We start from the raw sequence: 23,740 nt of genomic DNA, 5'->3' as shown, positions 1-23,740 counted from the left end.
TGCAAATGGGCCATATCGGTCCACTTTTACGTATAGCCCCCATATAAACGGACCCCCAAATTTGGCTTGCAGACCCTCTAAGAGAAGCAAATTTCATCCGATCCGGCTGAAATTTGGTACATGGTGTTAGTATATGGTATTTAACAACCATGCAAAAATTGGTCCACATCGGTCCATAATTATATATAGCCCCCATATAAACCGATCCCCCGATTTGGTTTTCGGACCCTCTAAGAGAAGCAAATTTCATCCGATCCGGCTCAAATTTGGTACATGGTGTTAGTATATGGTCTTTAACAACCATGCACAAATTGGTCCACATCGGTCCATAATTATATATAGCCCCCATATAAACCGATCCCCTGATTTGGCTTGCGGAGCCTCTAAGAGAAGAAAATTTCATCCGATCCGGCTGAAATTTGGTACATGGTGTTAGTATATGGTCTCTAACCACTATGCAAAAATTGGTCCACATCAGTCAATAATTATATATAGCCACCATATAAACCGATCCCCCGATTTGGCTTTCGGGGGATCGCAAATTTCATCCGATCCGGAAGACCAAAATTCGTCTGATTCAGTTGAAATTTGGTACGTGGTGTTAATATATGGCCTCAAACACCCATGCAAAAATTGGTCGAAATCGGTCCATAATTATATATTGCCCCATATAAACCGATCCCTAGATTTGACCTCCGGAGCCACTTGGAAGAGCAAAATTCATCCGATTCGGTTGAAATTTGGTACGTGATGTTAGTATGTGGTATCCAACAACCATGCAGGAATTGGTTCATATCAGTCCATATAGCCACCCTATAAACCCATCCCCAGATTTGACCTCTGGCGGATAAGCAAAATTCATCTGATCTGATAGAAATTTAGTACGTGGTGTTAGTATATGGTCTCCAACCACCATGCAGGTATTGGTTCATATCAGTCCATAATTATATATAGCCCCCATATAAACCGATCCCGAGATTTGGTTTTGGAGCCTTTAGAGGAGCAAATTTCATCCGAGTCCGCAGAAATTTGGTACATTATGCTAGTATATTGCCGTTAACAACCATGCCTAACTAGGTCCATATCGGTCTATAGTTATATAGCCCTCAGATAAATCGATCCCCAATCACACAAAAATTGGTCCATATCAAGTTCATAATTCTATGTAGCCTCCATATTTCAATTCTGGCTCTCCACGTGCTGCGCCTGGCCGAACTTACGGCCGTATATACTTGTTTTTTTTTTTTTAATTTATTTACTCTTTTCTATTCTTATTTTTTTTAACTTTTTAACAATCATATTTTACAATTATTTTTTTTTTTTTTCAATTTAAATTATCGTACTATGATACTATAATAACATAATTTTTACTAAGTACTGTAACTTATAAGATTAAAAATTTTGTTGTGCTAGGACAACTCATATTTATAAATAAATAAATAATAGTGCCTAAGAATTCCCTAGTATAGAAATGCAATAGCAAAAATCAATTTAATATCATACGTTTATCATTGTATTTGTGGGTGTTTGTCTTAAAAATACAAGGTAATTGAATGACATTGTTATTCACAAAAAAGAAATCGTCCAGATTAAACCACGCAGAATTAAACAAAACAGATATTTAAGACAATTTATTTGTTTATCCAAAGTCAAATTCCAAAATGGCAAAATAATATTTCTAGTGTAAATTATTATGCTTTAGTTTTTTTTTCGTAAATTTTAACTAACAGAGCCTTCTCTTTTATTTGGATGTTTTTTTTTTTGCATTAAGTATTTTTTGAATATTATAGTTTGGTATTTAATTTATTCAAATTGGCTAAAGTTAAAAACAAACAAAATTCCAAAATTTAAGAAATAAACTCAAAATACGAGAAAAAATGTATATAAATTCAAAACAGACAAAAAACCCAAAATATTTTTGCATTTATCTTGTTTTGATTTGAGTGACGTCAATGTAAATTTTTTTGGCAATAATATAAGCAAACAAAAATACATTATAAAACAATAACAATAAATAATTAAAGAGATAATAACCTAGAAAGCCAGCTATGCATTGCGATGTATAGGAGTGCGTGTGTTTTTTTCTTACACTTTTAAAAGACTTGGTATGGTTTTGTTGCATACGGAAGAAGTGAACTTTAAAATATACCAAAAACCTAGAATAAACTAAAAAAAAACAAGTTCCTTTGATTGAATTAATACTTTCCACAGTTCATATAATTAAGGACACTCAATTTTTTTTAACAAAAATTGTGCACTTCATTAAAAATACTTTGACAAAATTTTATTTTATAGAAAATTTTGTCCAAATTTTATTTCTATAGAATTTTGACAAAATTTTATTTCTATAGAAAATTTTGTCAAAATTTTATTTTTATACCCACCACCATAGAATGGTGACGGGGGTATAATAAGTTTGTCATTCCGTTTGTAACACATCGAAATATCGATTTCCGACTATATAAAGTATATATATTCTTGATCAGGGAGAAATTCTAAGGCGATATAATGATGTCCGTCTGTCCGTCTGTCTGTCTGTCTGTCTGTCTGTCTGTCTGTCTGTTGTAATCACGCTACAGTCTTCAATAATGAAGCAATCGTGCTGAAATTTTGCACAAACTCGTCTTTTGTCTGCAGGCAGGTCAAGTTCGAAGATGGGCTATATCGGTCCAGGTTTTGATATAGTCCCCATATAAACCGACCTCCCGATTTGGGGTCTTGGGCTTATAGAAATCGTAGTTTTTATCCGATTTGTCTGAAATTTGAAATCTAGAGGTATTTTATGACCATTAAGAGGTGTGCCAAAAATAGTTAGTATCGGTCCATGTTTTGGTATAGCCCCATACAGACCGATCTCCCGATTTTACTTCTTGCGCTTATAGAAACCGCAGTTTTTATTCAATTTACCTGAAATTGGAAATCTAGAGGTATTGTAGGACCACAAATACGTGTGCCGAAAATTGTGAGTATCGGTCCATATTTTGGTATAGCCCCCATATAGACCGATCTCCCGATTTTAATTCATGGGCTTATAGAAACCGCAGTTTTTATTCAATTTACCTGAAATTGGAAATCTAGAGGTATTGTACGACCACAAATACGTGTGCCAAAAATTGTGAGTATAGGTCCATGTTTTGGTATGGTCCCCATATAAAACGACCTCCCGATTTGGGGTCTTGGGCTTATAGAAACCGTAGTTTTTACCCAATTTGTCTGAAATTGGAAATCTAGAGGTATTTTAGGACCACAAAGAGGTGTGCCGAAAATGGTGAGTATCGGTCCATATTTTGGTATAGCCCCCATATAGACCGATTTCCCGATTTTACTTCTTGGACTGCTAGAATCCGAATTTTTTATCCAATTTGTCTGAAATTTGAAATCTATAGGTATTTTAGGACCATAAAGAGGTGTGCCGAAAATGGTGAGTACTGGTCCATATTTTGGTATAACCCCCATATAGACCGATTTCCCGATTTTACTTCTTGGGCTTCTAGAATCCGAAGTTTTTATCCTATTTGCCTGAAATTGGAAATCTAGAGGTATTTTAGGGTCATAAAGAGGTGTGCCGAAAACGGTGAGTATCGGTCCATATTTTAGTATAACCCCCATAAGAACGATCTCCCGATTTAACTCCTTGGGTTTCTAGAAACCGTAGTTTTTATCTGATTTGCCTGAAATTGTAAATATTCTGCTACTTTAGGCTCACAAAAACGTGTATCGGATTAAGTTTTTATCGGTCCATTTGGTAATGCCTCCATATAGACCGACTTCAATTCATGAAAATTGCTTGAAACTCAATGTAAAATTTCCAGATTTTACTTCTACAAATTTAAGATTTCAAATCAAGACGTTATTTTATAATTTTCTTGCACACTTACAAGAGATGTTAATGATTCCTCTAAAACTCAAACAAAAATGGTTCTTATAAATCCAGAATCTGATATAGTCCTCATAGGTGAAATCTTTAAATTTATCTTCGGGAAGTGTCCTCAAGTCGTCAAGCCTTCCTGAACTTTCACAGGAAACCCTAATATTTGGTTCATGGTGGTGGGTATTTAAGATTCGGCCCGGCCGAACTTAGTGCTGTATATACTTGTTAAAGAAAATATTGTCAAAATTTTATTTCTATAGAAAATGTTGGCAAAATTTTATTTCTATAGAAAATTTTTGTCAAATTTTTTTGTCTAAAGAAAATTTTGTCCAAATTTTATTTCTAAGGAAAATTTTTATTGCTATAGAAAATTTTTGAAAATGTCAAAATTTTATTTTTATTAAAAATTTTGTAAAAATTTTATTTCTATAGAAAATATGGTCAACATTTTATTTCTATAGAAAATGTTGGGCCATTTTACTCCTATACAAAATTTTGTCAAAATTTTATTTCTATAGAAAATTTTCTCAAACTTTTATTTCTATAGAAAATTTTGTGCCATTTTATTTCTATAGTAAATTTTGTCAAAATTTTATTTCTAAAGAAAATTTTGTCAACATTTTATTTCTATAAAAAATTTTCTCAAAATTTTATTTCTATAGAAAATGTTGTGCCATTTTATTTATATAGAAAATTTTGTCCAAATTTTATTTTTGTAGAAAATTTTGTCTAAATTTTATTTCTATAGAAAATGTTGTCAAAATTTTATTTCTATAGAAAATTTCTATAGAAATAAAATAGAAATTCTATAGAAATAAAATTTTGTCAAAATTTTATTTCTATAGAAAATTTTGTCCAAATTTTATTTCTATAGAAAATTTTGTCTAAATTTTATTTCTATAGAAAATTGTGAACTTCATATTGCACTAAAGACAATTTTGCAATTTTTATCTCCAATTTTGTTTTTTTTTCAAACTACGAAATTTTCGTTAACAAGTGAAATGAAATAATTATATTAAAAATTGCTTAAATTTGTTGAAAAATATTTACTCATTTTTGTGAAATGAGCGTGACATATATGTTTGTTATAAAATTTAGTTAAAATTTTCTAAAATTACCAAAATTTTCCTTTCCTTGGTGGGTTCGCTGATTTTGTGTGTGTGTGTTCTACTTCACCTTTATGTGTTTATTTATTTCCTATTTTTACTTCTGTTTAATATATTTTAATATATAATATATTTTATATGTTATTATATTTTATTTTATAATTTTAATAATTTCAAAGATAAACAAACAAAAATGAAATTTGTTTTAAGTATATATATAAACAAGCTAATCTATGACTTCCCACTATTCACCATGTATAAACTTTAACATATTTTTAGGCTAGTTTATGGGAATCAAAACGTTGAAAACGATTTGAATTCAAGTATCAGTCAATGGTTTGTTTTTATTTTAGAGCTTGTCAGTAAAAAAATCTGATTTTTGAAATACTTGAATTTTTTTAGAGGTGATCACAAATTAACCTTCTTTTCATTCTATGACGCTATAAAATTTTATTTATTTTTAGGTTACATAACCTTTCATATTATGTGATTATATTGTTTCCGTGTAATATTCAAAATTAACAAGTATGTAAAGTCTAAAGTCGGGCGGAGCCGACTATATTATTCCCTTCACCACTATGTAGACAAACATTTGTGTTACCATCTCAACTACTTAAAATTTGCTGGGAGCTATATAAATGTTTGCATTTTCAGATACAAATACTTGGAAACAATTTTTTGTACTTCTACAAAAACTCTAGAATTAAAATTTAAATCGGCTAAAGCCCTGGGATGAAACACAATGTTAGTAAAAAATATGCACCCAGAGAAGGAATATGATCACCTCAAACATGTTTTAAGAGCAAAATGTTATTTTTGGGTGGTGACCATGTAACATGGTTTTCGCAACCATGTTATTTTCTCGGAAATCATGTATCTGATTTCGGCAAGCAGGTTATATTTTACGAGAAAATAACATTTTAGTGACAAACATGTTACATGTTCACCATACAAAAATAACATTTTGCTCTTGAAACATGTTTGAGGTGATCATATTCCTTCTCTGCGTGTGGGAAATATGAAGCGAGAGAAATTTGAATGCAATTGTACAAAAGAGATTTATGATTTTTCAGGCGATACATATGTATTCGAGATATAGGACAATTAGAGTAATATTTACAATTTTTGCTACTCAGCAGTAGCGATTTTACAAGGATATTGGTTAGATCTCGCCAAGATATTGGTCAAGTGTGGGTTGTGATATATTATTTGGTCTAGTCGGGCGACTTGGAGCCTTATTTAAAACTCATCCGTTCTGTGGAAATTTTGGCATTGCAGTGTGTAGGATATGGCTAAGATATGGGGAAATAATCACAGAATTTTGTGTAAAGTGTGAGAATTTTGGCCATATTTGTATTCTCTGAGGAAACTATCCAGTCAATTGGAGGAAAATCCCATTGAAAATGGGTCTAAAATATGAAACAGTCTACCATATTTCCCCAACTCTGGTGTACGTATATATGGGAGCTATATACAATCTGAACCAATTTTGACTAAATTTGACATGCATAGTTAGTATAATAATTCTGCTATCTATGCGAAATTTCACGTAAATGGGTGTATAACTTTGGCCCCCCTGGTCATATGAGTGCAAATCGGACAGGAGATTTATATGGGAGCCATATCTAAATCTGAACCGATTTCAACCAAATTTGCCACAATTGCCTATACTACTAAACGTACTCCTTGTGCGAAATTTGAACCAAATCACGGCAAAGCCCTGGATTTTGAGGCCATATAAGTTCAAATCGGACGAAAGATATATATGGGAGCTATATCTAAATCTGAATCGATTTTGACCATATTTGGCACATACAATAGAACCGTTAAAAGTACCGCTTGTGCAAAATTTGAAGTAAGTCAGGGCAAAACTCTGGCTTTTGAGACCATATAAGTCCAAATCGGGCGAAAGATATACATATGAGCTATATCTAAATCTGAACCGATTTTAAAAAAATTTGACACACTTAAGGATACTATTAAACGTACCCCTTGTGCAAATTTTGAAGCAAATCACGGCAAAACTCTGGCTTTTGTGGCCATATAAGTTCAAATCGGACGAAAGATATATATGGGAGCTATATCTACATTTGAACCGATTTCAATCAAATTCACCAAGCATTGGTAGAATGTCAATACTATCCTCTGTGCAAAATTTCACGAAGATCGGTAGTAATCTTTGGCCTCTGTGGTCATATGAGTCTAAATCGGACGAAAGATATATATGGGAGCTATATTTAAATCTGAACCGATTTGGTTGATAGTTTGCAAGTTTTTCGAGACTCATAAAATATTTGGATATACTGAATTTGAAGAACATCGGTTGATAAACACGCTAACTATGACCACATCGGGGATAAATATATATGGCAGCTATATCTAAATCTGAACCGATTTTTTCCAAAACCAATAGCGATTGTCTCTGTCCCAAGAAACGACCCTATGCCAAATTTGAGGACGATCGGACTTAAATTGCGAGCTGTACTTTGTGCACAAAATTACATATACAGACAGACGGACGGACAGACAGACAGACAGACGGACGGACATCGCTAAATCGACTCAGAATTTAATTCTAAGCCGATCGGTATACTAAAAGATGGGTCTATGACCACTATTTCTTGGCGTTACATACAAATGCCTAAACTTATTATACCCCGTACCACAGTAGTGGTGAAGGGTATAAAAATGAACTTTAACTTAATAAACTAAAATACAGTTATTCAAAAGTCCATAATTGAATTTTCCATTCCTATAACTGAGACGGCGATGTTATCAATTCATGTTTAAATTGTTAGGTTTGTTAGTTTTATATGTAACACAAATCGATATTGTTCCTTGAAGGACTACATTTACAGAGGTTACCCAAGGTCAAAGTTAAGCCCAATTCAATTGATATCACCTTCATTGTTGGTAGATACCAACATATCAATTACACCAAACCTATGTTTCTATTATATCTCTTAAAATGAAATTTATAAGGAGAATAGGGTTTCGTCTTGTTTGCTGATAACCAACAAAAAAACAGAGTCCAAAAACAAAAATATCACATTCTTATCGAAAGTTCATGATCATTGATTGTTCATCTCCGATAAGAAGTGGAATGGCGGTGTACTCTAAAATCAAATATAAATTTACACAAAAACAAGTAATAACGGTGTGGAGATCAACTGGAACGAAATTCATATACCCTGCTCCATGGATTTTAATTTTAATCATAATACTCTGATGTTTGCTAACGAGACTTAACTAATGCAGAAAATCTATAGATAATTCCAGAAAATTTCGTCATTTTTTCCTATAGACAATTTTGTCTAAATTTTATTTCTATAGAAAATTTTGTCAAAATTTTATTTCTATAGAAATTTTGTCAAAATTTTATTTTATAGAAATTTTGTCAAAATTTTATTTCTATAGAAAATTTTGTCAAAATTTTATTTCTATAGAAAATTTTATATATATATAGAAAATTTTGTCAAAATTTTATTTATATAGAAAGTTTTGTCAAAATTTTATTTATATAGAAGATTTTATCAAAATTGTATTTCTATAGAAAATTTTGTGTAAATTATATTTCTATAGAAAAATTTGTAAAACTTTTATTTCTATAGAAATTTTGTTCAAATTTTATTTCTGTAGAAAATTTTGTCAAAATTTTATTTCTATAGAAATTTTGTCAAAATTTTATGTCTATACAAATTTTGTCAAAATTTTATTTCTATAGAAAATTTTTTCAAAATTTTATTTATATAGAAAATTTTGTCAAAATTTTATTTATATAGAAAATTTTGTCAAAATTTTATTTCGATAGAAAATTTTGTCAAAATTTTATTTCGATAGAAAATTTTGTCATAATTTTATTTCTATAAAAAATTTTCTCAAAATGTTATTTCTATAGAAAATTATGTCAAAATTTTATTTCTTTAGAAAAATTTGTCAACATTTTATGTCTTTAGAAAATTTTGTCAAAATTTTATTTCTATAGAAAATTTTGTCAAAATTTTATTTCTATAGAAATTTTGTCAAAATTTTATTTTATAGAAATTTTGTCAAAATTTAATTTTATTTTATAGAAATTTTGTCAAAATTTTATTTCTATAGAAAATTTTGTCAAAATTTTATTTCTATAAAAATTTTCTCAAAATGTTATTTCTATAGAAAATTTTCTCAAAACGTTATTTCTATAGAAATTTTGTAAAAATTTTATTTCTATAGAAATTTTGTCAAAATTTTATTTCTATACAAAATTTTTTCAAAATTTTATTTCTATAGAAAATTTTGTCAAAATTTTATTTCTATAGAAAATTTGTCTAAATTTTATTTCTATACAAATTTTGTCAAAATTGTATTTCTCTAGAAAATTTTGTCAAAATTTTATTTCTATAACAAATTTTGTCAAAATTTTATTTCTATAACAAATTTTTTCAAAATTTTATTTCTATATAAAATTATGTCAAAATAGTATTTCTATAGAAAATTTTGTGAAATTTTTTTTTTCTATAGAAAATTTTGTAAAAATGTTATTTCTATATAAAATTATGTCAAAATGTTATTTATATAGAAAATTTTGTCAATATTTTATTTCTTTAGAAAATTTTGTCAAAATTTTATTTCTATAGAAAATTTTGTCAAAATTTTATTTCTATAGAAATTTTGTCAAAATTTTATTTCTATAGAAAATTTTGTCAAAATTTTATTTCTATAAAAAATTTTCTCAAAATGTTATTTCTATAGAAAATTTTCTCAAAATGTTATTTCTATAGAAATTTTGTAAAAATTTTATTTCTATAGAAATTTTGTCAAAATTTTATTTCTATAGAAATTTTGTCAAAATTTTATTTCTATAGAAAATTTTGTCAAAATTTTATTTCGATAGAAAATTTTGTCAAAATTTTATTTCTATAAAAAATTTTCTCAAAATGTTATTTCTATAGAAAATTATGTCAAAATTTTATTTCTTTAGAAAATTTTGTAAAAATTTTATTTCTTTAGAAAATTTTGTCAAAATTTTATTTCTTTAGAAAATTTTGTCAAAATTTTATTTCTATAGAAAATTTTGTCAAAATTTTATTTCTATAGAAATTTTGTCAAAATTTTATTTTATAGAAATTTTGTCAAAATTTTATTTCTATAGAAAATTTTGTCAAAATTTTATTTCTATAAAAAATTTTCTCAAAATGTTATTTCTATAGAAAAATTTCTCAAAATGTTATTTCTATAGAAATTTTGTAAAAATTTTATTTCTATAGAAATTTTGTCGAGATTTTATTTCTATAGAAAATTTTGTCAAAATTTTATTTCTATAGAAATTTTGTCTAAATTTTATTTCTATACAAATTTTGTCAAAATTTTATTTCTATAGAAAATTTTGTCAAAATTTTATTTCTATAACAATTTTTTTCAAAATTTTATTTCTATATAAAATTATGTCAAAATATTATTTCTATAGAAAATTTTGTGAAAATGTTATTTCTATATAAAATTATGTCAAAATTTTATTTCTTTGGAAAATTTTGTCAAAATTTTATTTCTTTAGAAAATTTTGTCAAAATTTTATTTCTATAAAAAATTTTGTCAAAATTTTATTTCTATAGAAATTTTGTCAAAATTTTATTTTATAGAAATTTTGTCAAAATTTTTTTTCTATAGAAAATTTTGTCAAAATTTTATTTCTATAAAAAATTTTCTCAAAATGTTATTTCTATAGAAAATTTTCTCAAAATGTTATTTCTATAGAAATTTTGTAAAAATTTTATTTCTATAAAAAATTTTCTCAAAATGTTATTTCTATAGAAAATTTTCCCAAAATGTTATTTCTATAGAAATTTTGTAAAAATTTTATTTCTATAGAAATTTTGTCAAAATTTTATTTCTATAGAAAATTTTTTCAAAATTTTATTTCTATAGAAAATTTTGTCAAATTTTTTTTCTATAGAAAATTTGTCTAAATTTTATTTCTATACAAATTTTGTCAAAATTGTATTTCTCTAGAACATTTTGTCAACATTTTATTTGTATAGAAAATTTTGTCAAAATTTTATTTCTTTAGAAAATTTTGTCAAAATTTTATTTCTTTAGAAAATTTTGTCAAAATTTTATTTCTATAGAAAATTTTGTGAAAATTTTTTTTCTATAGAAAATTTAGTGAAAATGTTATTTCTATATAAAATTATGTCAAAATTTTATTTCTATAGAAAATTTTGTCAATATTTTATTTCTTTAGAAAATTTTGTCAAAATTTTATTTCTATAGAAAATTTCGTCAAAATTTTATTTCTATAGAAATTTTGTCAAAATTTTATTTTATAGAAATTTTGTCAAAATTTTATTTCTATAGAAAATTTTGTCAAAATTTTATTTCTATAAAAAATTTTCTCAAAATGTTATTTCTATAGAAAAATTTCTCAAAATGTTATTTCTATAGAAAATTTTCTCAAAATGTTATTTCTATAGAAATTTTGCAAAAATTTTATTTCTATAGAAATTTTGTCAAAATTTTATTTCTATAGAAAATTTTTTCAAAATTTTATTTCTATAGAAAATTTTGTCAAAATTTTATTTCTATAAAAAATTTTTTCAAAATTTTATTTTATATAAAATTATGTCAAAATATTATTTCTATAGAAAATTTTGTGAATTTTTTTTTCTATAGAAAATTTTGTGAAAATGTTATTTCTATAGAAAATTTTGTCAAAATTTTATTTCTGTAGAAATTTTGTCAAAATTTTATTTCTTTAGAAAATTTTGTCAAAATTTTATTTCTATAGAAATTTTGTCAAAATTTTATGTCTATACAAATTTTGTCAAAATTTTATTTCTATATAAAATTTTGTAAAAATCTTATTTCTATAGAAATTTTGTCAAAATTTCATTTCTATAGAAATATTGTCAAAATTTTATTTCTATTGAAATTTTGTCAAAATTTTATTTCTATTGAAAATTTGTCAAAATTTTATTTCTATTGAAAATTTTTTCAAAATTTTATTTCTATATAAAATTATGTCAAAATATTATTTCTATAGAAAATTTTGTGAAAATTTTATTTCTATAGAAAATTTTGTGAAAATGTTATTTCTGTATAAAATTATGTCAAAATATTATTTCCATAGAAAATTTTTTGAAAATTTTATTTCTATAGAAAATTTTGTCAACATTTTATTTCTATAGAAAATTTTGTCAAAATTTTATTTCTTTAGAATGTCTGTCATGTCATGAATGTCTGTCATGTGTGTCAAAAGTATATTTTAAAAATTGTAAAATGCAATTTTTGAGAAGAAAAGAAACCTTAAAATTTGATTTAATCAGATTAATCAGAATAATTACAGTCCCTGGTCGTAGATCGTATCATTTAGGAATCGATAGTTAGAGCTACTGGTCTTAATGTGGGGCGATAACAAATTTTATATTCTCTAACATTACTTCTAAGAAAATATTTCATTTTTGGTATTTCTACATTATTTTCCATTAGCGATATTATCAAAAATTCTTGAAAATATTTATTATTTAATTGTATCGAAAAACAAAAAATTGGGAAAAACATGATATTTTTTATGTATTATGATAAAGTCTGTTAAAAGCATCCTTATCAATTTAAGATTTTTGTTTTGTTTTTTCCTATCTCCATATATAAGGGTAATAAAGTTTTGGCAATAGGTACAGAGTTGCTTTAGAACTCTACAAGTGTGCGGTTTTTTTATAGAAATTAATAATAATTGTCAAGTGATAAAAGTGAAATTTAAAGTGCAAAGTATAAGAGATATTTCAGAATGAGAGGTGAGTTTAGCAAACCTAAGGATAATTGTGAAAGAGTAACACGTCATCGATCTGAAAGAAAACACAAAGGATACATGAAATTTGCTGCACGAGGACATAAGGATTAAAGTGGAATATTTTGTTTTGAATTAAGGAATTTCAAAGATACAAGGATATTACATATTTGATTTTTTGGTTTTAAATGCAGGAATTGCCGAAAATATTTTTATTACGAATGTTCCAATTAAACATCTTTTGTTTTTGGAAAAAAATAACGATTAATTAAAATTATTACTTAATTACCTAGCAAAAATATTTCGAAGTTGGCCTAACGGCACAACTTTAAAAGTACTTCCAAAAATGTTCTCCCAAAGATGTTCTTTAATTTAACTAAATAGAAAGTTCCTATAATTCAATTTTTTATAATAGACGAGTCTATAAATAATTTTGAAACCACTCCCTCAAAAAAATCGCTTCTGTAACATATACTCCCAAACACATTTTGCTTCAAGCATATAAATTTTTGGGTATTGCCCAAACATTTATATATTTGATTTCTTCCAATATATAATATGTTTGAAAGCATATTGGTCTAAACAATATAATATGTTTGGGTAGTCTAAGTTACAAACATTACGTATTTGTCCATCCAAATTCAATAATGTTGTCTTCCAAAAAACTATATGTTATTATGTGAACATATAATATGTTTGGAAACATTTTGAACCCAAAAATATTATATGCTTAGAAGAATATTCTCCCAAAGAAGATTGTGCTCAATTTCTGCCTAATTGTATATTCCCTCACATTTTTCTCACTTCCCCGAGTTTTTTTAGTTCTTAGCACCTTTTTCTGTAATACAAACATTATAGAAGAAATTATTCAATTGTATAATTTTTTTTAAATTTTACCTTTTGCCGGACGGGGATTCGAACAGCGGACCACACAGTTTGTAAGCCAGCACACTAACCACTGGGCTACGTAGCTGTTATGGTCATCAAGAGATAATTATCGTTATAAGTTATATTTATATAGCATAGCTTGCTGCGCCCACGAGCCGATGCAAACATAACATTGTTTAACAACATAACATTGTTAAACATACATTTGTTGGCGAAGTGGATCAGTGGTTGGCACGTCCGTCTTGCATGCCAAGGGTCCTGGGTTCGATCCCTGCTTCGACCGATACCAATTTTTTTTTTTATTTTTTATTTTTTTACATATATTCCAGATACGTTCGGAATATCCCGAAAAGGTGTTCAACATTACATACTATTACATTAAATTTTTACTACGAAACTGTAAAGTGTGTCTTATAAAAGACTTAAAGTCAGAAAAGAACAGTGCTTGATATAAACGAAATGGACTGAGTTCAAATCATATATTATTTTTTTTTATTGCAAAAATAAAATTTTTGTAACAAAAAAAGGTTTTTGTATAAAGTTTAAAATTTTTGAAATATTTTTCCATCGAATCCTAAAGTTAACGATAACCATTCAAAAGCATATTATATTTAAATTCCAAACAATAATTTTACAACCAACACATAAATTTTTTTTAGGTTCGAACAATTGTTAGTTTTCTTTAATAATTTATTTTAAAGAAAATAAACTTATTCAATTGTTGCTTTGGATCATTCCCCACCAAGTTATAATACAATTTGCCGAAAAAAGTTATAATGTTATTCTGGTTTTACCGCGGAACTCAATGTCCGCTTTTATTTTCGAAAGTTCCGTCAACTCCTCTTGGACTACTTAATAATAAAGAGGAACTAAACTTTGTTTTTATAGATCTTACTGTTTAATTTTTTACTGTTTCCCAATGTTTACTGTCACAACTCTAAAAAGAGTACACTGAAAAAAATATTGTCGTGAGACCAAAGATTTCATGTCCTTAAAATAAGAATACAAATTTTGCTTAGCTTAGAAGACGCATTTCTCTAATATAAAGTTTTTTTTTCTATGTTCAAAAGTCGATGAACTTTTCAATGAAGTCGTGTTGTCCTTATAATTAAGTGATTTGAATTGAAAATGAGTATTATAACATGAAAGAAAAAATTTTTGGACTAAGGTCAACTTTACTTTAATAATTCATAAAATTTTTTTAAATTTAATGAAATTGTCTTTAAATTAGTTGCATTTTTGCATCGTGACAACGAAGCAAAAATCGGTAAAAAATAGGAAAATGTTTTTCAACACTTTATTTCAAAGACGTTTTTACTTGAAACATAGCATAATTTCTACCGTCTTGTTTTTAACGGACTTTTTATAACATATGAAAAAAACTGAAAAAGCGAAAAATTAAAATTTGCTTCATAGAGTCAAATACACAAAACCCACATTTAAAGGAGAATTGTGTCTTAAAAGTATCCTTACTTGAATTCTCGGCTTCATTGGCTCGGAATCAATACCAAAATTGTTAAAATAGAGACACAATCTTTGGAACCGGGCATGGTTTTTTTTTTCAGTGTATAGTGCCCTTTCGTTAGTTTTTATGAAGATCCCTTTAATTACCTTTGTTTGAATATTTTGACTTACTCGTCCTACGTTCCGATTTGTTTTGACGAAACAAAAAAAATTGTGCCCGTAATGTGAAAATGATAAACAAAACTCATGCTATTTTTATACCCTAAACCACATAGTGGTCAGGGTATAATAAGTTTGATCGGCCAAAAAAGGTGCCTACCAGAAATATTGATTTTAGACCCCATAAAATATATACCGATCGACTCAGAATCACCTCCTGAGTCGATCTAGCGCTTGGTGTCCGTCCTCCCATATATATGTATCGCCCGATTTCGACAAATGGGGTCACGTTGCGCTTTTTTTCAAACGGATCGTCACCAAATTTGGCAAAAGGTTATCTTTTCCATCGCCCTTCAAGTCTGCAAAATTTCATCCAAATCGGTTCTGATTTAGATATAGCTCCCATATATATGTACCACCCGATTTTTCTAAATTTGTCCATAAAACCCTTATCTATCAACCGATCTTACTCAAATTTGGCTAAATTTAATCTTCTATAGCACTAACTATATGTGCAAAAAATCATCGAAATCGGTTCCGATTTAGCTATAGCTCCCATATATATGTACCACCCGATTTTTCTAAATTTGTCCATAAAACCCTTATCTATCAACCGATCTTACTCAAATTTGGCTAAAGGTAGTCTTCTATAGCACTAACTATATGTGCAAAAAATCATCGAAATCGGTTCAGATTTAGATGTAGCTCCCATATATATGTAAAGCCCGATTTTCCCAAATTTGGCCATAGAACCCTTATTTATTAACCGATCTTACTAAAAGTTGGCTAGATCCAGTCCTCTATAGTACTAACTATATGTGCAAAATTTCATCGAAATCGGTTCAGATGTAGATATAGCTCCCATATATGTATCACCCGATTTTGAAAAATTCGCCCCTAATAACCTTATGTTTGACCATAAAGGCCTCATTTCTTAACTGATCTTACTCAAATCTTGCACAAGGTAACCTTTTGTGGTATTAATCAAACCAGCAAAATATTATACAAATTGGTTCAGATTTAGATATAGCTTCCATATATATGCATCGCTCGATTTTCACAAATTTGGCCATAGTACTCTTATTTATTAACCAATGTTACTCAAATTGCAAATTTTGATGTACTAGTCGATCGTACTTATACGTACTTGTAGCTCTTACATAAGAATATTGCTCGATTTTTACAAATTTGTATTTATTACCCACATTCATTTAACGATTTTCTCTTTTTTAATAATGGGCTCAATATTAGTGGCATACCAAGTTCACCAATGTGGTATCACAATGGACTGAATAGTCTAAGTGAGCCTGATACATCGGGCTGCCACCTAACCTAACCTAACCTAACCTAACTCTGTAGGTGCAATATCAACACAGCCAGTGTTGCTAGAAGTAGGGGAAATTCCCTATATGTAGGGTTTTTCTAATATTTAGCGTCTTGTAGGGACGTAGGGCCACAATGTAGGACATTTTCACTCAACACAATTGGTAAGGCAAGGCTTGATCTTTAACAATGTGTGGTAAACTTTATTCCTGAAGAAAATTTTGTCAACATTTTATTTCTATAGAACATTTTGTCAAAATTGTATTTCTATAGAATTTTTATTTTTCAAAATATTATTTCTAAAAAAAAATTTCTCAAAATTTTATTTCTGTGGAATTTTGTCTCAAAATTTTATTTCTGTAGAATTTATTGTCAAAATTTTATTTCTATAGAAAAATTTTTCACAAAAATTTGTTTATAGAAACTTTTTCCAAAATTTTATTTTTATAAAGATTTAACAAAAAAGATTACTAATTTGGGTAGAATTCTACCAACTGTGGCAACCGTGGTCGTAATACAAATTTATATTCTAAGTTATATACGTTGCATATTCATGTTTTAAGATAATAAAGTACTTAGAACCATTTTTGTTTTGTAAAATTTTTTAAATTTAACGAAAAATATAGTAGGGAAAATTGTTTGGGAATGTATAGGAAAGTAGGGAACTTTTTTTTGTCCTTGTAGGGTAAACCGAACATTTTCCCTGGCAACATTGACTATGAGCTATAGTCAGATTGACACAAAGCACCCATAGACATGTACCCCTTAATTTTCTTAAATATGCAACTGCGGTTTATCTCCCAGACCTATATGTTACCCCACAAATGCTTATGATTACTAATTCTGTAATGGAGGTTTAGGGTATGATATAGTCGGCCCCGCCCTACTTTCTACTTTACTTACTTGTTTCAAATGTCTTTTCTCTTGGTTCCGAATGAATTTTCTCTCTAAATACTCATTTTAATATTTTTACTGAAGCATATACAATTTTTGGCGAAGTCTTATATCACAACATATATATGTTTTACTCCAAATTTGTAAATTTATACTTGTTTATATTTACACATAGTATTTTTCCAATCTTTAATGAAATTTTCTTTGTGTATATATATTTTTAAGGCGCCAATTGGTTACTTTCATTATTTTACATCCAGCATACACTTTATGTCTCTGTTTCTAAACACATATATGTTTATAGTCTATTTCTAAACTAATATATGTTTGCATCCAAACATATTATATTTACAAACATTTTATGTCCCAAACATAATATGTTCTAACATATTAACATATATGTCCCAAACATGTTATACTAGTTTATGAGCATTATATGCTTGCACTTAAAAATATTGTGTTTAAAAATTTGAGTTCCAAACATATAATTTTTACACCCAAACATATGGAAAACAGTCTTTTTCGTCCGTGTATATGCAGGAAGTTCCGCATATCAAATAAACCGATCGTTTATAATTATTGACTGATATGGACCCAGTTTTGCATGGTTCTTAGAGGCCAGAGGCCATATACTAACACCACACTGAAAAAAAAGCATATCCGGTTCCAAAGATTTTGTCTTTACTTTAAAAATTTTGGTATTGATTCCGAGCCAAAGAAGCGGAGAATACAAGTAAGGATACTTTTAAGACACAATTCTCTTTTAAATTCGGGTTTTGTGTACTTGCTTCTAGGAAGAACATTTTAATTCTTCGTTTTTTCAACTTTTTTTCTTCATATGCTACCAAAGTCCTTTAGAAACGAAATAACGACAACTTTATTTTCCAAAATAAGACACGACTTCCAGTAGAAATTATGCTGTGTTTCAAGTAAAAAACGTCTTTAAAATAAAGTGTTGAAAAACATGTCCTACATTTGAACGATTTTTTGCTTTGTAGTCAAGATGCAAAAAGACAACAAATTTAAAGACAATTTCATTAAATTTAAAGATTTTTTCTGAATTATTAAAGTCAAGTTGACCTTAGCCCAAACATTTTTTCTTTCATGTTATGATATCCATTTTTAAATCAAATCACTTAATTATAAGGACAATACGACTTCATTGAAAAGTTTATCGACTTTTGGTCAAGGAAAAAAACTTTATACTAAAGAAATGCGTTTTTATGCTAAGCAAAATTTGCATTCGTATTTTAAAGACATGAAATCTTTGACCTCACGACAATATTTTTTTCAGTGCACTCACCGACTCAATCGGATGTAATGAAATTTGCACCTACAAGAGGTTCAGCAAGACAAATCAAGGTATCGGTTTATATGGGGGCCATTTATAATTATGGTCCGATATGGACCAATTTGTGCATGGGTGTTAGAGGCCGTAGACTAACACCACGTACCAAATTTCAACCAGATCTGATGAAATTTGAGAGGAGAGGAGGCTCCGGTAGCCAAATCTGGAGATCGGTTTATATGGGGCCTATATCGCTAGATCGACTACGAATTTCACCACCACCTAGTATCGCAAATCACAAAATTTTGGTTTGGCGATATTTTCTTAGTTCTAAAACATACAAATTTAAATTTTGGCATAGTTTTCTTCGACAACATTTTCTATAGAAATAAAATTTTGACAAAATTTTCTATAGAAATTAAATTTCGTCAAAATTTTCTATAGAAATTACATTTGCAAAAATTTTCTATAGAAATAAAATCTTGACAAAATTTTCTATAGAAATAAAATTTTGCAAAAAAATTTCTATAGAAATAAAATTTTCATTCGTTTTGTTTTGTTATTGTTAGGTTAGGTTAGGTTAGGTTAGGTTATGTGGCAGCCCGATGTATCAGGCTCACTTGGACTATTCAGTCCATTGTGATACCACAGTGGTGAACTTCTCTCTTATCACAGAGTGCTGCCCGATTCCATGTTAAGCTCAATGACAAGGGACCTCCTTTTTATAGCCGAGTCCGAACGGCGGTGCACATTCCAGTGAAACCACTTAGAGAAGCTTTGTAACCCTCAGAAATGTCACCAGCATTACTGAGGTGGGATAATCCACCGCTGAAAAACTTTTTGGTGTTCGGTCGTAGCAGGAATCGAACCCACGACCTTGTGTATGCAAGGCGGGCATGCTAACCATTGCACCACGGTGGCTCCCGTGGTGCAATGGTTAGCATGTTGGTTTTGTTCTATGTTATTAAAAACCCAGCCAACTGCACTCAAATCGATGATTTGACGGTGGCAAAGGAAAATAGATATGTTTGTACGAATTTATTTCGGCATAAGCCGGCTATCATGTAAACTCGTTTTCGGAAAGTTCAAGTGTGGTTCATTGTTCGGTTTAATGAACTGCCTGAATTTATTCTGATAATTGGTTGATAGTTTTGCTGCAAGTAGAGGATGCTGATGAGGAATGTGGTAATTCCGAAACGTGCGTCCATCCAACCATCTGGGCAGTCTATAGGGATTTGCCCAAATAAATTTGACAAACATTCTTTTCCTCTGTTGGTTAAGCTACACTTGTACTTTAGTCAATGCATGGTTTTAGGCTGAAATCAAAAACAACAACAATGAAATAAAATTTTGCAAAAATTTTCTATAGAAATAAAATTTTTACAAAATTTTCTATAGAAATAAAATTTTTACAAAATTTTCTATAGAAATCAAATTTTGCAAAAATATTCTATAGAAAAAAAATTTTGTAAAAATTTTTTATAGAAATAAACTTTTGGAAAAATTTTCTATATAAATAAAATTTTGTTAAAATTTTCTACAGATATAAAAATTTTGACAACATTTTCTATAGAAATAAAATTTTGACAAAAGTTTTATGAAAAACTTTAATATATTGTTTTTGTTTTTTTTTTTTAATTTGGTAAATTTTTTGTAAAAGTTTCTTCCAATTATGGTAGATTATTATTGGCACCAGTGGGAACCGTGGGAAATTTTTACTAAAACATTATAAATCCCATGAACTAAAATATTGTTAAATTGGCTTAAATATCTCGTAGGATTCATCTTTACATTAAAGAAAATTCTATTGATCTGACGTCAAATTGTATTAAAGAAACGGAATTCATAAAAAGCATATTTTTCTATCAGTGTAAGGTAAATAGAGTAGAGTATCTAGCTGCAGTAATTTTTATTAGGTTTTCGGCTCTGTAAGTAAAATATATGATTAGAATTAAATTTTGTGTACTTACCCAATTTTATGTATTGTTCCCATCTTTCATATGAAAACTTTTCCACATTTTAGGTTCTCTTTTAGCACTAGCAGTTCTAGCTGCTATAGCCATCCCATCAATGGCAGTTGATAAAGAATGCGTAGAACGTAAACTACAGGGTCTTCGCATGCATTGGCCAAATCCTACATCATGCACTAGTTTCTATCGATGCACAAATAAAAATGTGAAACGTGAATTTAAATGTTCCGAGGGCAAAGAGTATAACCCGAAAACAGGCAGATGTGGACCCCAGGGCAGAAATTTTTGTAAATTAAGTTTAAAGGCCCCATTGGCTGAGGTAAAGCATCTTCTTAAGTTTATTTCGGTTTTTTTTATCAAGGTTTTCTTTCATAATTAGACTGAGGATAATCCCTGTGCCGGTGCTATTTCGGGAACATTTGTGGCCGATAGCAAGAGCTGCCGCAGTTTCAGTATTTGTAATAATGATTTAGCCTATCCCCAAACATGCGATGCTGGAAGCTTTTACAATGAAACCCTTAGCGCATGTGTACCCGATGTGAAGACCGCATGTTGGGAAAATCTTTGTATGGACCAGGCAAATGGAGCTTTCTTGGCAAATGATAATGATTGCTACAGTTTCTATGTGTGTTCCGATAAAACAGTTGTAACTCAAAATTGCCCCAAGGAGAGCTATTTCAATAAAGAAACTTTGAATTGTATTCCCGGTGTGTGTCCCTCAGATATGACAACAACTGTTAAACCATCGGACACAACAACAGTATCTTCGGAAACGGATGAACCCACAGATACAACAACAGAATGTCCAACGACCATGGCAACACCTACAACAAGCTCGGCAACTCCTTGTACAACGACAACATCTTGTACTACAACAACAACTTGTACTACAACAACAACTTGTACTACAACAACAACTTGTAGTACGACAACAACGACATGCACTACTACCACGACATCAACAACATGTACAACTAGTACTACAACACCTTGTACAACTATCGAGGAAACTACAACTACTTGTACAGATGAGACAACAACCACTTGTACTCCAGATGAAACTACAACCGAAGAAACTACAACCGAAGAAACTACAACTGAAGAAACTACAACCGAAGAAACTACAACAGAAGAAACTACAACCACATGTACCGAAGAAACTACAACAGAAGAAACTACAACCACATGTACGACTACTACAACATGTTCGACTACCACCACAACACCTTGTACAACTGCCGATGAGACAACAACCACTTGTACTCCAGATGAAACTACAACCGTAGAAACTACAACCGAAGAAACTACAACGCCATGCACCACAACAACAACGACATGTACGACTACTACCACATGTTCGACTATCACCACAACGCCCTGTACAACAACCGAAGATACTACAACTACTTGTACTCCAGATGAAACTACAACCGTAGAAACTACAACCGAAGAGACCACAACCGAAGAAACAACAACTGAAGCAACTACAACCGAAGAGACTACAACAGCAGATACTGAAGAAACAACAACCCCATGTACCACAACAACAACGACATGTACGACTACTACAACATGTTCGACTACCACAACAACACCTTGTACAACAACCGAAGAAACTACAACTACTTGTATAGATGAAACTACAACCGAAGAAACCACAACCGAAGACACAACAACTGAAGCAACTACAACCGAAGAAACTACAACTGAGGAGACTACAACAGCAGATACTGAAGAAACAACAACGCCATGCACGACTACTACAACATGTTCGACTACCACTACAACATCATGTACAACTACCGAAGAAACTACAACTCCAGATGAAACTACAACCGTAGAAATTACAACAACATGTACCGAAGAAACTACAACCGAAGAAATTACAACAACATGTACCGAAGAAACTACATCATCATGTACCACACCAACTACAACACCATGCTCTACAACAACAACAACATGTACCACCACTACCACAACATGCACTACCACCACACCTTGTACTCCTACTACTGCCAAGGTAAAATGACAAAAATAAAATTCGCACAAAATTTTCTATAGAAATAAAATTTTGACAAAATTTTCAATTGATATAAAAATTTTGAACAATTTTCTATAGAAATAAAAATTTTAGCAAAATTTTCTATAAATTTTTTAACAAAATTATCTATAGAAATAAAATTTAGACAAATTTTTCTATAGAAATAAAACTTTGGCAAAATTTTCTATAGAAATAAAACATTGAGAAAATTTTCTATAGATATAAAAATTTTGACAATTTTTTTTATAGATATAAACAATTTGACAAAATTTTGTATAGATATAAAAATTTTTTAAAAATTTTCTATAGATTTAAAAATTTTGATAAAATCGTCTATAGAAATAAAATTTTGAGAAAATTTTCTATACAAATAAAATTTTGAGAAAATTTTCTATACAAATAAAATTTTGACAAAATTCTCTGTAGAAAAAAAAAATTGACAAAAATCTCTATAGATGTAAAACTTTTGACATTTTCTATAGATATAAAAATTTGATAAAAGTTTCTATACAAAAAAAATTTTGGCAAAATTTTCTATAGAAATAAAATTTTGCAAAAATTTTCTATAGAATTAAAATTTTGACAAAATTTTCTATAGAAATAAAATTTTGACAAAATCTTCTGTAGAAAAAAAATGTTGAACATTTTCTATAGATATAAAAATGTTGACAAAATTTTCTATAGTAAAGAAAAATTTTATAAAATTTTCTATACAAATACAATTTTTACAAAATTTTTGATAGATATAAAAATGTTCACAAAATTTTCGATAGATATAAAAATTTTGTCAAAGTTTTCCATAGAAATAAAATTTTTACAAAATCTTCTATAGAAATAACAAAATTTTGTTAAATATTTCTGTAAAAATAAAATTTTGTTAGAATTTTCTATAGGCATAACAATTTTGCAAAAATTTTGACAAAATTTTCTTTAGAAATAAAATTTTGACACAATTTTCTATAGAAATA

General features: G+C 28.8%; 1 protein-coding gene across 1 annotated transcript in view; it reads left to right on the top strand.

Moving 5' to 3' along the window:
* Positions 1 to 12,742: 12,742 nt before the first annotated feature.
* Positions 12,743 to 23,740, top strand: part of LOC142235372 (uncharacterized) — a 40,547-nt gene continuing 29,549 nt past the window's right edge. The window contains exons 1-4 of the mRNA XM_075306627.1: positions 12,743 to 12,749; positions 20,782 to 21,047; positions 21,108 to 21,612; positions 21,757 to 22,751. Coding sequence (XP_075162742.1) covers positions 12,743 to 12,749; positions 20,782 to 21,047; positions 21,108 to 21,612; positions 21,757 to 22,751 — 1,773 coding nt within the window. The remainder of the gene's footprint in view (positions 12,750 to 20,781; positions 21,048 to 21,107; positions 21,613 to 21,756; positions 22,752 to 23,740) is intronic.

The sequence above is a fragment of the Haematobia irritans genome, chromosome 4 (assembly GCF_050003625.1).
Source record: "Haematobia irritans isolate KBUSLIRL chromosome 4, ASM5000362v1, whole genome shotgun sequence".
Taxonomy (NCBI): domain Eukaryota; kingdom Metazoa; phylum Arthropoda; class Insecta; order Diptera; family Muscidae; genus Haematobia; species Haematobia irritans.
The sequence above is the reverse complement of the archived record's forward strand: the minus strand, read 5'-3'. Positions and strand labels throughout refer to the sequence as shown.